Consider the following 16,549-nt stretch of genomic DNA (forward strand, 5'->3'; position numbering starts at 1 on the left):
ATGGGAATGGTAAATACTCTTTTCAGGTACCCAAATCATAAATTTCCTGAAGGTTGAAGTTACTGGTGGTTCTTCCCAGGTGGCGCTAGTGGTAAAGAACCCACCTGCCAATGCAGGAGGTGTAAGAGACTCGGGTTCGATCCCTGGGTCGGGAAGATCCCCTGGAGGAGGGCATGGCAACCCACTCCAGTATTCTTGCCTGGAGAATTCCATGGACAGAGGAGCCTGGCTGGCTGTGGTCCATGGGGTTGCAAAGAGTCAGACATGACTGAAGCAACTTATCACCAGTAACCTTGCTCTGCTGTGCTATGGGCTAAGGAAAGGGAGAGAAAGCTAGTGAGCCAGCCCCCTGGCCAGGCAGGGTTGTCCTTTAAGCATTTATAACACCTGTACTAGTTTGCTAACACCATACACCATGTGGCTTAAACAACAGAAGTGTGTTTTCTCACCGTGGTGGAGGCCAGGAGCCTGAGATGTTCACAGTGCTGCTTGCTTCTGAGGACCATGGGGATGAATCTGTTTCATGCTTGTCACCTGGCTTCTGGTGACTTCCTGTGAGTCTTTGACATTCCTTAGCTTAAAGAGGCATCACCTGATCTCTGCCTTCATCTTCACATGTCCTTCTCCCTGTGTGCATGTCTGTTCGGATCTCCTCTTATGACCTCATCTTAACTAATTACATCTGCAATTGCCCTTTTCCCAAATAAGGTCACATTCTGAGGTACTGGGGGCAAGGTTGTCAACATACAAATTTTAGAGGGACACAATTTAACCTGTAGTATCATCTCTGAATAAGGCTTACTTCTTCTGGATTTGTTTTTTCCAATCCTGATAGGAAGCAAGTGGAAAGAGATTGCAGAATATCTGACTACAGACCCCATCTGTGGAAGTTATGTCATTGAGGTGCAGTGTAGAGGTTAAGGGTGCTGTGGTTGAGAATTATTTGTTCACTTTATCTTAAACCCTTAGTGGTTCCATTAGCTTATACAGCATGGGCATCTCCATTTCTGCATACTGTATTCCTGATAGACTGCTGTGACCTCAGGCTTGGTTTTCTGGGGAAGTTGAACAAGGGCCAACTAGGCTAAGGATCAAAGCTTTTGAAAGCTGGAAGGACCTCACCAAGTTCAAAGCCCTGAGTTTTACAGAGGAGGAAACTGGGACTCCGGGCGGCTTAACAGCTTACCCAAAGAGAGCACACACCACACTTATTGCTGAGTTAGTACTGGAATTCATCTGCCCTGCCTCCTGTTCTAGCTTATTCTTCCACATTCCATGGAGGCCATAAGTCTCAGTTCCTGCTACCTTTGTGGTGTGTTTCTCTAGCTAGAGAGCACTGTTCAGTGCAAGCCACTTCTCTATGGGTTTTTGTGGACTACTCATATTAGAGTCTTTTATATCCCCCTAAGCCTTCCCTCTGTATGTGTTAGTGGCTCAGTCATGTCTGACTCTTTGGATCCCATGGACTGTAGCCCTCCAGGCTCCTCTGTCCATGGGATTCTCCAGGTAAGAATACTGGAGTGGGTTGCCAATTCCTTCTCCAGGGGATCTTCCCAACCCAGGGATTGAACCTGGATCTCCACATTGCAGGCAGATTCTTTACCATCTGAGCCACCAAGGAAGCCCTAAGCCTTACCTCTGGGACCTACTTAACTATATTATCTCTCAACTTCATAGAAAAGAGCTCTGGGGAGAGAACCAAATCTAGTTTTAGACTCTACCAAATATGAACAGGAAAAGACGTCTTACAAGAATAGAAACTGTTCAGTTTTATGAAGTCCACTAGAAATTACTTTGTCAAGGTTTTTCATTTTTTGTTGTTTTGACTGGGGATTTTTTTGCATTTTTGATAATGATACATATAAGTCATTTTCTTTTTAATATTTATCATCTCACCAACTTTCTTGAAAGCTCCTTAAGTCAGTTGATTCAGCCATGTGTGAACTGTTTACCAACTTTTCACTTTTAGCACAGTAAGTGGGTGAAGTCAGCACTTGGTGTACATTTGAATGGATGATTTATAGTTTTGTGAATAGAAAAGCAGATAGCTTTTTGATGTGGACAGTTTACTGTTGAAATATGATTTGTATATAGCAAAATGCACAGATCTTAAGTATGCAGTTCCACAAATTTTGACAAATGTGTATGTTGCAGTAACCATCACCCAGATCTAGATAAAGAATATTCCTGTCCTACCAGAAGTTCCCTTCTGCCCCTTCCTAGTCATGACCACCCAAGGTCAAGGCAACATTCCCCTTTGTTTTATTCTAGAAGCTTACTGGTGTTAGCCTTCACATTTATTTTTATTTTTGGCTGTGCTGAGTCTTCATTGCTGTGCGAGTTTTTCTCTAGTTGTGTCAAACACTGGCTACTCTCCAGCTGTGGTTTATTGGCTTCTTATTATGTGGCTTCCCTTGTCGAGGAGCACAGGCTGTAGGCACACAGGCTTCAGTAGTTACGGCACGTGGACTCCGTAGTTGTGGCCCATGGGCTTAGTTGTCCCATGCAGCATGTGGAATCTTCCTGGATCAGGGATCAAACCTGTCTCCTACACTGGCAGGCAGATTCTTGACCACTGAGCCACCAGGGAAGCATTAGCTTTCACATTTTGTCTGTGGTCCATCTCAAATTAATTTCTGTGTATAAGGTATCCAGGGGCTTCCCCAGTAGCTAAGTGGTAAAAAAAAAAAAAAAAAAATCCACCTGCAGTGCAGGAGACGTGGGTGCGATCCCTGGGTTCGGAAGATCCCCTGCAGGAGGGCATGACTACCCACTCCAGAATTCTTACCTGGAGAACCCCATGGACACAGGAGCCTGGTGGGCTACAGTCCATGGGGTTGCAACGAGTTGGACATGACTGAAGTGACTGAGCCCATGGGGAGGGTATCAAAAATTCTTTTTGCTCTTCTTTCATATCTATCCTGCCTCTCAAGTCAGATAATCGAGACTGATTTATGATAATAGATTTGTCATTTGGAAACAGAAATATATATCTCTTTTATAACTGAATCATTATTGCTGGGGATAGCTTAGGAGCGCAGCAAAGGACTAATTCTCCTCAGTGCTTAGACAGCATGTATAGGATACGGCATAGCTCCCCAATCAGGCCTGGTTCAAATCCAGTACCACCATTTATTAACTGTGGTTAGACACGTTAGCCTTAAAACTCACATGTACAAAATAACTAGGATAAGACCCAGCCTAACAGGGTGATCTCTGATGATTAAATGAAATAATATCTGAGGAGGACTGCTAGCTTTAAAATGTATGTGGGAGGATATTGAAAAGAAAAATAAAATCTCCTAGAGATAGTGGAAAAGTTCCTTGAACTTGGATGGGGGTTCTTTCTTGAAAGCGTTCTCCCTCCAGCCACCACCCACAGATGCACACGCTTTCCCCAAAGGGAGGGCCCTGCTTCCTTCCTCTGCCTGCTTCTGAGGCTGCTGGTGGCAGGAGCTCAGTTGCTTTAGCTCTCTCAGCAGCTGTGGCTTCCTGTCCCCAGAACTAATAGCCCTGGCAGCACGCTGTTTGCTGCTCTCTTCCCCTGCCAGTTCAAAGAGCAGCTTTCTGCACTGGGTCTCCAGCGGTCTTTGTGCCTCGGGCGACACTTAATGCAGGGAGAGAGCAGAGTTAAACCCCAGCACTAGACCCATAGGTAGCTGTCATTCGATTCCAGAGAGAGAGCCTGCCACTCTGCTTGCCTTCATTAGATACAGGCAGCCTCCCTGTCTAAAAATAGCCAAAGTGGGAGAGCGTGGAAGAGCAGCAGCCATGCTCATGGCTGAAAAGGAGAAAAGACAGAAAGCAGCAGATCCTGCTGAAAGCCTGGCAGGGTAGGTTAGGAAGGTGGGTGGTGGTCTGTATGCAGTAGCCATGGCCAAGGGCTTCCCAGTGCTCTGGGTTCACACCAGGGGTCTTGCAGATGTGCCTATACAATCAACCCAGGAGCTCGTGTGAAGGAGACGCTCATCCTGGCAAGGGCATGAGATTTGCTGCAGGCTGACACTCTCCTGGCTGTAGCTGGGAACCCCTGTGCCAGGGCTTCAGAACTCTATACCCTGGAGCAGCCTCCACCCCTGAGCCACGCGAGCCAGAGTGAGCTTTTCTAAGACACACACGTGACCTTGGCTTGACCATCACATCAGAAGTGCCTGAGTCCTGCAGGGAGGGACCTGCTCATAAGCACATGTGTCTCTAGGACTGAACAAGTATTTGTAGCCTTTACATGAGACTAGGCTGTACTTGTGGGTTTTCTCTGCGAGAAGAACTTTCCTGTCCACATTTCTTATCATCAGTCAGTATTCCGGTAGGTAGCTAAACTTAGACTAGCAGAAAAAGACTTCTTCCCCAAGTGTTACAATAAAGCCAAACTCCTCAGAAACACCTACCGTCCACCAGGAAACAAGCAGAGTCCCAGAGGTAGAAGTCATAGTGACACCCTGGGTCGTTTAGACAGAAGAGCATTACCCTCTGTTGGCCTTTCTCTCACTTGCAGGGTCTGACTTGGTCCTCTTGATTGATGGCCCTGGGAGGTGGGCTTGGTGGGGACTGCATTCTCACTTGAAGAGGAGGAACTGGGAGCTCAGGGTCATGCTTGCCCAGTATTGTAACTAATAATCAAAGAAGCAGGGCTTGTATTCAGGCCTCCACCCTTAGTCCAGATGCTCCCTAGCTTTACCCCCATGGTACTCAGTCCATTTCTAAAGGGCAAAAACCTCCAAACATGAAGCAGCCTAAACATGGTATAAATTTAAGCAAAGATTTTAAAAGACTCCATTTAACCTTGATGTTGGAAACATGTTTCTTCGCATGGCCCAGCAATCATGATTTTGAATCTAGAGAGGAAAATGTAAACCTAACTCAGTGTTGCCTAGGCATTAACAAGATTTTCAATAGTCATAATAATAAACTGTATGGAGCGATTTTCTATTTTTAGAATCAATCCATGGACAAAGCACAGAAAAATTGGTTATAGCTATAAGATAAGAATAAAGGAATATAAATATTAATAGCTATGACAAAGTGGGAAGACAAGGACAAAGATTAAATAATGTGGGAAATTAAAGATATATGGTATATGGTTGATGGAATAGAAAAGGTTATTAAGTATATGATTTACAGTTACACAATAAATAAAATATAAATAGCAAATGTTGGGAGGAAGTGCAAAGTAGGAGGAGGCAAACATCCTTTGTATTGAATCAATAGATGCTGCCTTGAGTTGATAATATATTTTATTCCCTGATTCATCAAAAGATATGAAGGAAACCACCAGAAGGGCTAAAAAGAGAAATAGTGAAAGGCACTGCCCTTGGGGAGATGACTGGGGTACAGGCGGGAGCAGGAGGTTGTTTATTTTATCATTAGTCATCTCTATCATATGATATATTATGTTATTACTTTGACAAAAAAGGCAGTGAGGGGATAACTTTTGAAAGACAAAAACTGTGCTTTGTACCATATGTTCTCTGAGCAAGTGCCCCCATGAGAATCAGCTATAAAACACTCATTAGGTCTGCAAACAGAAATCAGAGTGTTCCAGGCTATAAAATTACCTATTCCTGTTTTCAGCAGTCCAGCCAGGCTAATGTTCTCCAGTGAAGCCAAACTAATGTTGCTGGTAAAAGAAAGGAACATTTTTGTAAATGACAGAGAGGCCTGAGCGGCATCAGAGAGCCACTAACGTCAGCTCCCAGAGGGAGCTAGGAGGACATAAAATTCCCCCTCCTTATCCTGCTTAACCTGTGACAAGTTTGTGACGTGTGCAGAGACCAGAGCAGCCGAAGAATGTTGGCAGCGCCTCTGCTTTTACGAGGGAGGAAGAAAACTAGATAGATTAACAGTTTCCTGAGTACCTTGCTGCAAATTAGGTGCAATTAGCCCTCAGACCATCTAAATTGAGGGAACTGTGGCAAAACTTGATGGTGCAGAACCCAGGCAGCCAGCCAGACTCAAACCTGTTCACATAAAATTGCTTCTAGAAAATGGATCTTCCCAAGCTGCGAGGCTGAAAAATGGCAGGCCTTCTGAGTAGATTGTTCAGTTTTGAAGGCACTCCTCCCAAGAGAAAGTGACCCCTGAAATGGAATCTGGAAAACTCAGCCTGGGACATTAGAAACCAATTCCAAACAGGCTTGTGCCCAAGAAGTCAACAGTAAAGTAAGGAAACCGAGCAATAGCAAGACTATTACCAGTGTCAGAACTGGAGAGAAACAAACATGAAATCGATCAGTGACATAAACATTTAAGTGAAAATCCCTTTTAGAACATATTTTACCTTTCTACTTGGGGCATCTTCAAGGGAAGAGGAATTTGCTGTAGGCTGTGGATGCGTTTATTTACATTGGATGGTTTATTCTTGCATTATCTCCCTACTCTTTTATGGATTGTACTTCATTAATTTTTTAAGTAGCAATGGACAAACACATCCACATTCAAGTATAAAGATTCTTAAAGCCCAGATAATACTTTATGTCCTTGTATGAAGCATTTTCATGTATAACCTTTACTAACCTCTTTGCTAAAAACAGCAGCAGAATGTTAAAATGAAGTATTTTGATTATCAGTTTCAGCAGAAACCCAAAACAAAAGCAAGGTGTGAGACTGCAGGACATGCAAAGGAAGTGGTCAGAAACCATTTAGCTGACTACCTACAGTCTTTGAGCAAAGTTAGAGAAGCCAGGAAGAGTTGGCAGTTTGAATGTGATCTTTAGAGAGAGCTCTAAGGGAGTCGGGGTGCCTGTGCCTGTCCCTACCCAGGGAAAGGGGCTTCAGTGAGGCTTCAGAGACCTTGATAGTGCCTCATGGGACATAGGGGACCTGGATGTGTCCCCTGGTTTCTGACTCATGCCTAAGGCCCTGAAAACTCCAGTGGCAGAGCAGGGAAACTGTGCTGCTTGGGAATGGTCTGTGCTGCTCACTCACCTCTCTCTCTCCTTATTTTTCTCCTTAGTGCTTTTGACCAACATACTATATATTTTAAGTATTTTCCTCTCATTACCTGTTTTCCTCAATGCTGTGTAAGTTCCATGAGTCAGAGATCTCTGTTTAATCTCTACTGCATCCTGGCGCCTAGAATACAATGTGCAAAAATGGGTATTTGTGTTGGGCGTTTGCTGTTACTCCAGTAATCCTGCATGTTCAGTGTTGTTGTTCTCATTTTACATATAGGAACCTGGAGTTTCCAGTAACTGGAGGGGTTAAGAAACACATCCAGTATTGCATATACAGCTAAGAGGAAAAGCCAGAATTCAAAGCAAAGATGGTGAAAGTGAAAGTCGCTCAGTCGTGTCTGACTCTGCGACCCAGAATTCTCCAGGCCAGAATACTGGAGTGGGTAGCCTTTCCCTTCTCCAGGGGATCTCCCCAACCCAGGGATCGAACCCAGGTCTCCTGCATTGCAGGCAGATATTTTCCCAGCTGAGCCATGCCTGTAATGCCTTATCAGCTGAGGTATCTGTTTCCCTGAAGTGTATTCTCATCCTTTCTTGGGCAGCAGATAGGACCTAATCTAAGATTTTTAGGGAAGCAAAATGCCAGTTCTATACTTGGATATCACTCAGTACATACTGAATAATGAAGATAACAGATATTTTTTAAAAGATTAATTGGTTACATAGCTTTTGCTATTTAATGTCAGATTATTCCAAGAGCATTTAATGCGACTTTATAAATGCCCAATTGTTTACACAGGGCTAAATGTTTACATGTCTTTTTTAAGTGTTAAAACATTAGAAGCTTATATACCTCTATTCTTGTTAACTATCAGATATTCATTTTTAATATGTTACTTTTTAAAAATTGTGGTAACATACCCATAACACAAAACTTACCATCTTAACCATTTTTAAGTGAACAGTTCAACATTCAAAGTACATTCACATTGTTGTGCAACCAGTCTCCAGAACTTTTTCATCTTGAAAACATGAAACTCTTTGCCCACTAAACAACTCCCCATTTCCCCCTCCCTTCAGCCCCTGGCAACCTCCCTTCTACGTTCTTCTTTGAATTTGACTACTTACAAGAGGAAGTCGGTGAAATTATACCATCTGTTGGCTACTGTGAATAAGGCTGCTGTGAAATTGATGTATTAATTTTAGGGCTGCCATAACAAAGTACCACAGACTTAAGTGGCTTAAACAACAGAAATTTATTTTCTCACAGTTCTAGAGGCTAGAGGTCCAAGATCAAGGTGTTACCAAGGTTGGTTTTCTCTGAGGCGGCTCTCCTTGGCTTGTAGATGGCCATCTTCTTCCTCTTCACATGGTCTTTCCTCTGTGTATCCAAGTCCTAATCTCCTCCCCCTCTTCTCATAAGGACACAAATCATATTGAATTAGAGCCATCCCATTTATGTCACTTAACCTTAATTATACCTCTTTAAGGAGCCTATCTCCAAATACCAACACATACTAAAGTACTGGGGTTAGGACTTAAAGATATAAATGGAGGCTGGAGGGAAGCCCACAGTTCAGCCCATAACACTGAGGGAACAAATATCTGAGACCCTGTTTTCCATTCTTTGGGATATATATGAGATAGCTGGCTCGAGTGGTAATTCTATTTTAACTTTTTTGAGAAAGATAAATATGTTGCTTTGTACAGCATATTTTGCCTACTTACTTTTCCTCAAACCTCTCTGGCCATAACTCTTCTCAAACAAAAGATCTCCACAGCTCACATCAAGCATCAAATCTGCATTTGTTTTTGCTGGCTTATGGGATGATCCTCAAGCTTCTAGGCACATTGGTCTCAGCTCCCTCAATTTCTGCAGTAACAAATTTATAAAATTTCATCAGGGGTGACCATAGAAAAGGTGTTTAATTGGAAAACAAAGTTCATATTCTAGCTCTATTCAACTCTAGTGTGACCTTGAGCAAGTTACTATGCCTCTCAAGCCTCAGCTTCTTCATACAGTGCAGTGAGGATGTTGGGCTGACATGCACACAGAGGGACCAGGCAGAGATGATGCCAATGGTGAGAACAGGCCCGGTGTGTGACGCAGAAGCAGCAGTAGGGACCCTGGAACAATGGAGAGGACGTGCCTCAGCCTCATCGCTACTCACAAATGTGGGCTTGGAGTTGCCTGCCCATCTCATTTCTCATTAGAATCTGTGGACGACTGGATTTTATAGGAATTTCCTGTTACTTAATTTAGCAATCATTCAAATTTTTAAAAAAATCTCTTTGGGCCCAAAACCTACTTCTCGCAGCCGGCCTGGGTCCATGGGCCAGCAGTCTGCATTTTCTAGGCAGACCATCCTCCAGGATAGAGGCCCCCTTACCTCTGCTCCTGCACCAGCAGCGCTGGCCCTGGGACTCTGCAGATGGTCCCCAGCTTCCCCAGCCTGCAGCATAGCATCTCTCCACCATTCTGTATGAGTTCCTTTATGACCAGCTTTTTTTCACTTACCAGGATCCACCTGTATTGCTGCATAGATAATACTTTACTATATTTATTGCCAAATAATATTGCATTGTATGAACTACTTATCCATGCATCAACTGGTGGCCTTCTGGGTTATTTCCACTTGTTGGCTGTTATGAGTAATGCTGCTGTGTCCGTTCACGGGCAGTTCTTTGTGTGGGCATATATTTTTCCATTTTCCTTACATATATATCAAGGAGTGGAATTGCTGAGCTGTATGGTTTTGAAGATTCACCAAAATGTTTTCCAAACTAGCTTCATCATTTTACATGCCTATCAGCAAAGTAGGAGGGCTCCAGTTTTTCCATATCATCTCTCTTTTTTATTATAGCCATCCTAGTAGCTGTGAAGTGGTGGTATCTCATTGTGCTTTTGATTTGCATTTTCCTAATGACTAATCACGTTGAGCATCTTGACATGCATTTATTGGCCACTTGTGTATCTTCTTTGGAGAAATGTCTATTCATATCCTATGACCATTTTTGATTGCGTTGTCTTTTTACTGTTGTACTACAAGAGTTTTTTATATACTCTGGATATCTCATTTTTGTCCCCCAAATTTAAGGATGCTCAGAATATTCTTCTTACTAAGATAGGATATTATTCTAACATGTGCAAAACAGGGTAAATTAACAGAAGGTCTTTTCTTTTAATATGCTTGAAGGATGTTATTAAATTTGACCATATGGTATTAAGGAAATATAGTACTTTCTCTGTAATCTATTATATTTTAGCTAAAATAGCTGCAGAAGGAAATGGCAACCCATCCAGTATTCTTGCTGGGGAAATCCCATAGACAGAGGAATCTGGTGAGCTACAGTCCATAGGGCTGCAAAGAGTCAGACACAACTGAGCAACTGACCATAAGCTGATAAATGTACTTGTTAAACCCCAAAGAAAATGAATTGTTTTTCTATTTGTATTTGGTTTTAACCATGCTAGTGACTCATTCATAGTTTCCAAAAGTAAAACAAATATTAGGTTTAAAAATACTTACAAAAAGGATTTACTCCTAGGGAGGTGAACTCTGAATCACAGAAGGACCAAAAAAAAAAAAAGGGAGGAGGATTACTTTTTGCTATATTTTATACTACAGGTGGTATGCTATTAAAAAATTAAATTTTAAAAAGAAAAAGCACTTCTAGAATATCTTGGTTATACCCCTAATCTTAGGATGGAAATAATTTGAAATCATGACCAAAAACTCAAGCAAGATGAGAGAAGCTTAGATTTGAACCTCATCAAGTAAATTATGGTTACAAAATAACCCAGAAGCCAGTAGAGATTTTTGAATTATATTAAATGTGAACTATACATATTTTGCAACCCCTTTGTTTCCTGCTTTGATGTTTAAGTAGATAAAGCATTCATCTTTCTCATAAGGCTTAACCAGGCAGGACTGCTCCCTACCCATGGGATTAGTGAGTGGCATCTTAGTAGTCAAAAGGCAAAAGCCAATTAAAGCCCATTACAGCATCCTTGCTCTTGATCCAGAAAATAACCTGAGCAACATTCATTATCATGCAGTGCCTCTCCAAACAGCATCCCTTGAAACCTGATGGTTTATTTAACCCAAAAATCTGTAAAGGTTTACAATATAAAGTCCACAGCTCAGTGGAGAGAAGCCACATTCACCTTGATCTTTAAAAATCAATCAAAACACACAGTTTGCCACCTCGTATAACCCATCTTGGGTTTTTGAAAAGCAAGAGGACTTTTTTTTCCCTGTGTCTAGAATTTAAAGAGAAATTATATCAAGCCAAAGTGAAGTGGCTTTCATCCCTGAGTTTCCAAATTCTCAAATATCACCAAATGGAAAACCTATGGGAGATTCCCTGCTTCCCTTTCCTCTTACTACTAGTCTGGATTCTCACAATTTTGTGTTATGTGTTCTACAAATGAATCTGATTTCATAAGATCCATATAATTCTTTTGAGAAATTTTTTTAATACTGAAGAGCTCAGAACTTCTATTTCATGTATCTTCAATTAATAGGTATGTACAGAAGTAGAATTATGTGTCGTGCGCAGAAGATGGAGGACTGAGGGGTATAATGTCCTCAGTAAGTCACCTATCTATCTGGGAAGCTCAGACAAGAAGCCCAGGGGGTGACTTTAGGTGGGAGTTTTCAATGGAGCGAGCTGAGAGCTCAGCCCCCGGGGGTGATGGGTCCTGGTGATGGGGAGGTGAGTGGGGAGGCCAGACTTCTCCTCTCCTGCTCTCTGCCCTAGTGCCCAGGCAAAGCCCCAGCCAGGTCTGTCCCACGTGGCTGCCAGCCAGCCCCCTAGCCCACCCTCTTCTAACACTAACATCAGACTCTTCCACCATTGTGTGTAGATATTTTGTTCCTGAAAACCACATGGAAAATCTCCACAGGTTACAAATATAACTAACTTTTATTTCAGTAGGGGGGAAGACTGTACATTCCTGAGCTACTAAATTCCCAATTTAAACATTGTCAATGTTAGCTGTAGGCCATGGGGTCGCAAAGAGTCAGACGCGACTGAATGACTGAACTGAACTGAATGTTAGTGTGTGCGCGCGCTTAGTCGTTTCCAACTCTTCAGGACCCCGTGGACTTAGCCCAGCAGGCTCCTCTGTTCATGGAATTCTCCAGGCGAGAATACTGGAGTGGGTTTCCATTTCCTACTCCAGGGGATCTTCCCGACCCAGCACTGGAACCGGTGTCTCTTGCATCTCCTGCGTAGGCAGGCAGGTTCTTTACACTATTGGACCATTTCCTTAACACTGGTTGTCATATCATGACCAAACAAGGTGGCTTCCCTTCCATAAAGGACTCCAGTGCTGTCTACCTGGGTTCCCTTGGCTTTTGTTGTTATCCTTGTTAGGAAGGGTCTATCTCAACTGTCCTCACAAAGCACATGATAACAGAGCTCTGTATTTATGTAATTCATTATCACTCCAAATGTCGGCCTTGAATCAGCAGCAAGAGCATCACCTGGGAGCTTGTTACCATGGGCTCCATGTCAGACCCAATCAAACTCTGGGGGTGGAGCCCAGGAGTCTGGGCTTTCACAAGCCCGCAAGGGGATTCTGCTGCACTTTTAGGTTTGAAGAAAGAAAGAAATCAATGCTAATGAGGGATCAGGTTATCGTCTATAAGCTAGAAAAACATCAATACTGTTGAGAAAAGGATTTAAGCAGTGAGAGCTAACTATTCAGAGCTGGAGATGGGCCTCTAGATTGCCAGAAGTCCACCCTCACAAGGCGTGGGGCCAACAGATCACCTCTCAGAAATACAAAGTGTCTCATGCACTGAAGTTGACAGAGAAAAGGCACTGCCAATAAAGCCAGATTCTTCAGACATAAGTGCACATACCTCTAGGTGTGACCGTATCTCCTTCAAACACCCCACATTTTTCTTTCCCCCAAAGCTCACCCACTTCAGCCACCACTTGGGAGGGGTCCTTGGATTTTGTTCTGAAGGCCACATGCTCATCATTCTTCCTTATTTTTCCAGTAAAGGGTTACCTTCCAGTTCCACCTTTACCTTGGAAGAGGGGACCATCTACTTGACTTCTGAGCCAGATGCTCTGGAAATGCAAGATGATGCCTCCGTGCTTGATGTCTATTTAGTAAGTAAGATCTGGTTTCTTCCCCTTCTTTTCCTCCTCGTTAACAAATGGATCCAAGCCATAGCTCATACAAGAACAAGTTCTGTAAGGTAAGGCATATCTGAGTTTTAAACAATGGCACCCCATCACTTCTACAAACAGTGTGTCTTTTCACAAATTATGTCATCCCATAGTTCTTATAGAACAGCACACAGAAGAATATTGAGGATAAAATCCTAAATCATCATATGTAATGAGAGCAAATCCCCTGTTGTTGAAGCCAACTGGGGCACCTTGGTGTCATTCTTCACAAACTAACATCTATTTTGACTCAATTGTATCCACTTGTGTGGGGGACGTGTGGGTTCGTGTAGCCAAATAATGAAGCCAAAGCTGAGATCAGTGCAGTGCAAGCCTTGTTCAATGGCCGAAGAATGGAGAGGTGAGAATATATATAGTTCACAAGTCAGCTTCTCACCCATGTGGTGAGAAGGGTTTGATTTTAAAGAGTAAAGACAAGAGGAGGAGGGATGAGATGAAGCTAAGTGGAGGCATGTGCAGTAGTCTATGTGGGAAGGGACTGGGATGTTTGAGGGAGTAGGGTGCCACTCTTTTTATCCTTTTTTGGTCCTTAATTTCCAGTTGTGACCACCAGTGGGTATGTCATTTAATTCACTAATGTAGTAAAATCAGTGTTTAATGAGAATCAGGGTCTGTTTGAGGTCAGATTTATCACCATTTGGTCCCTGCTGGTTCCATCTGGGTTTTTGGGTTTTACTTCTCTCCTTATAACTTCCTTTCTTATCTCTGGATCCTGTGACTTAAAGGATTTATGTTAACTCCTACTGAAGGAAAGGGTTGGCGGGTTTTGAGTAAGGACTTGGTGTAGCTCTGGCAACTCTTTGTGTTCTTATTGACCAAAAGAGGGAATTAACACCTACCTTACAAGGCTGCTTGATAACAGCCATTCTGACAGGTGTGTGGTTTTGATTTGCATTCTCCTGACGATTAGTGATGTTGAGCCTCTTTTCATATGCCTGTTGGCCATCTATAAGTCTTTGGAAAAATGCTTATTCAGGTCCTCTGCCTATTTTTTAACCTGGTTGTATATATATATAAACAACATAATCTATATATCAGGTTTTTTATATGTATATACACGTATAACATAATATATATATAAACAAACAGGTTTCATATATATATATATATATATATAAATTGAGTTGTATGACTTCTTTATATATTTTGGATATTAAACCATCATCAGACATATCATTTGCAGATGCCTTCTCCCATTCAGTAGGTTTTCGTAGCATAGTATTTTGAACAATAATTATAATGGCCAAACTGGGTACATACCATAGGCAGGCACTATACCAATGCTTTTCTTACACTAACCCTTTCATAAGGTAGGTGTTCTACTTGCCTCCATTCATGCAGACGAGGAACCTGGGGCTTAACTGATCAGTTCTCAGAGCTTTCAAGTGGCAGAGCCAAAATTCAAATCCAGCTCCTACCTAAGCCCCCATCACTGTAATATTGCCCATGAAGCCCCCATCACTGTAGTTGTTCCTGATTGATGTATCCATCTCACTGGAATCATGCTCCTAACGAAGGCAAGAAGTGGATCCAAAAAGGAAGGAGTGAGGATTTTTAGTTTTTATAAAATTCCTCTTTCATCCTTTCTATTTTTTCAAGTTTTTGTTGCCTCAGTTCTTAAACCTTTTGATCTCTGGATCCCTTCATATTCTAAAAGTTGAGGATCCCAAATAGCTTTTGTATATGTGGACTGGATCCCTTCATATTCTAAAAGTTGAGGATCCCAAATAGCTTTTGTATATGTGGATTATATCTATCAACATTTTGTATTTTTAAAATTAAAATGAGAAATTTCAAAAATATTGATTTGAAACAACTATTAAAATGTTAAATATATTTTTATGAAAATTTCGATTTTTCAGAATGAAAATAAGCTTAGTGAAAAGAATGGCATTATTTTACGTTTTTGCAATCCCTCTTGTAAGAAGCTGGGTGTCTGCTTCCACATTCATCTGGCATGATCCAGCATGTGACTGTACTCCACTGTGCACCCATGAGAGGGAATGAGAAAGGCAAATAACATCTTAGTATTAATAGGAAAATAGGGTGACCTCATGGATCCCCAGAACTGGTCTCCCACACCATTGTTCTAGTACTTTAACTTATTCCCTTCTACTTGTGCAGAACCAAATGAGACAGGGACTAATTAGAAATAGGCACTGAGATTCTATGCTTGTCTCTGCCTCTCATTAATCACTGATGGTCAATTAATCACCCTTTTTGCTCCTTAGTTTTCTCATCTATGAAATGGATCATTAAATCACCTCTTAAGACCCCTTCCAGCTCTGACTGGCCATGGCCTATTCTAAACTACAAGGAGTTCCAGAAATAAGGTGTTTTTTTCCCCCTCAGAATAGCTATAAGCTGTTTTTTCGTATTGCAGTTTCATCACACATTCTACCATCAACCTTCACAGTATTTCAACTTTTGTGGCAACACATTCAGAAAATTCTGCACCATTAACTTATATTTCTAGGGTGTGTTTTCACTCTGGAGATTATTTTGCATGCTCTTCCAATCTGAGAGGACGCAACTCACTGCCCTCCCTTCAATATTTTCATTTGCCTCCACACTATGAAAGAATGGATAGCAAAGAAAAGCATCAGAAAGGAAAACCAATCTTGCCAGCATCGTTGTCTCTCCTTCCTCTTGACCTGATTAGAATCCTCTTAATCATAGCCATCTTTACTGAAAGGGCAGTTGAAAGTTTCTGTGGTGATATTATACTAGGTGTTGTAACCAAACACAAATTTTTCTTATAATGTTTCTCCTCCTTTAAGAATTGTTGGTTGTGCTACCAATTGCTAGTGCTACTATTTATATACTAATGGACAATATTGTTTATATCTCTTTAAAATATAAACTTGATTTATGCACACCAGACAGCATAAGAAATTTCTTTTTAAAGATGCATTTATAAATATCACTCATTATTAGAGAAATGCAAATCAAAACTACAATGAGGTATCACCTGACATTGGTCAGAATGGCCATGATCGAAAAAATATACAAACAATAAATGCTAGAGAGGGTGTGGAGAAAAGGGAACCCTCTTGCACTGTTGGTGGGAATGTAAGTTGATACAGCCACTATGGAGAATACTATGGCGGTTCCTTAAAAAATTAGGAATAAAACTACCATATGACCCTGCAATACCAATATTGAGCATATACCCTGAGAAAACCATAATTCAAAGACACATGTAAGCCAGTGTTCATTGCAGCACTATTTGCAATAGTTAGGACACGGAAGCAACCTAGATGTCTATCAATAAATGAATGGATAAAGAAGATGTGGTACATATACACAGTTGAATATTAATCATTAAAAGGAATGAATTTGAGTGAGTTGTGGTGAGGTAGATGAATGTAGAGCCTGTAATACAGAGTGAAGTTAAGTCAGAAAGAGAAAAATGTATATTAACACATATATACGGAATCTAGAAA

General features: G+C 41.7%; 1 protein-coding gene and 1 long non-coding RNA gene across 12 annotated transcripts in view; one reads left to right on the forward strand and one right to left on the reverse strand.

Moving 5' to 3' along the window:
• PIP5K1B (phosphatidylinositol-4-phosphate 5-kinase type 1 beta) overlaps positions 1 to 16,549 on the forward strand; it is a 346,077-nt gene that overhangs the window by 308,327 nt on the left and 21,201 nt on the right. For all 7 annotated transcript variants that reach the window (XM_015472494.3, XM_015472493.3, XM_002689633.6 and 4 more), the window contains one exon: positions 12,908 to 13,022. In XM_015472494.3, coding sequence (XP_015327980.1) covers positions 12,908 to 13,022 — 115 coding nt within the window. The remainder of the gene's footprint in view (positions 1 to 12,907; positions 13,023 to 16,549) is intronic.
• The window catches only part of LOC101902390 (uncharacterized), a 101,077-nt gene continuing 89,532 nt past the window's right edge, over positions 5,005 to 16,549 (reverse strand). For 2 of the 5 annotated variants that reach the window (XR_235552.5, XR_009495576.1), the window contains 2 exons: positions 12,938 to 13,104; positions 5,005 to 8,766 (listed from right to left, as the gene is read on the reverse strand). This is a non-coding gene — a long non-coding RNA (uncharacterized lncRNA). Of the gene's footprint in view, positions 8,767 to 8,869; positions 9,021 to 10,423; positions 10,454 to 12,937; positions 13,105 to 16,549 lie in introns of all 5 variants that reach the window. The other 3 variants (XR_001500824.3, XR_001500822.3, XR_001500823.3) reach the window with 3 other exon arrangements.

This window comes from Bos taurus, chromosome 8, assembly GCF_002263795.3.
Source record: "Bos taurus isolate L1 Dominette 01449 registration number 42190680 breed Hereford chromosome 8, ARS-UCD2.0, whole genome shotgun sequence".
Lineage (NCBI taxonomy): Eukaryota > Metazoa > Chordata > Mammalia > Artiodactyla > Bovidae > Bos > Bos taurus.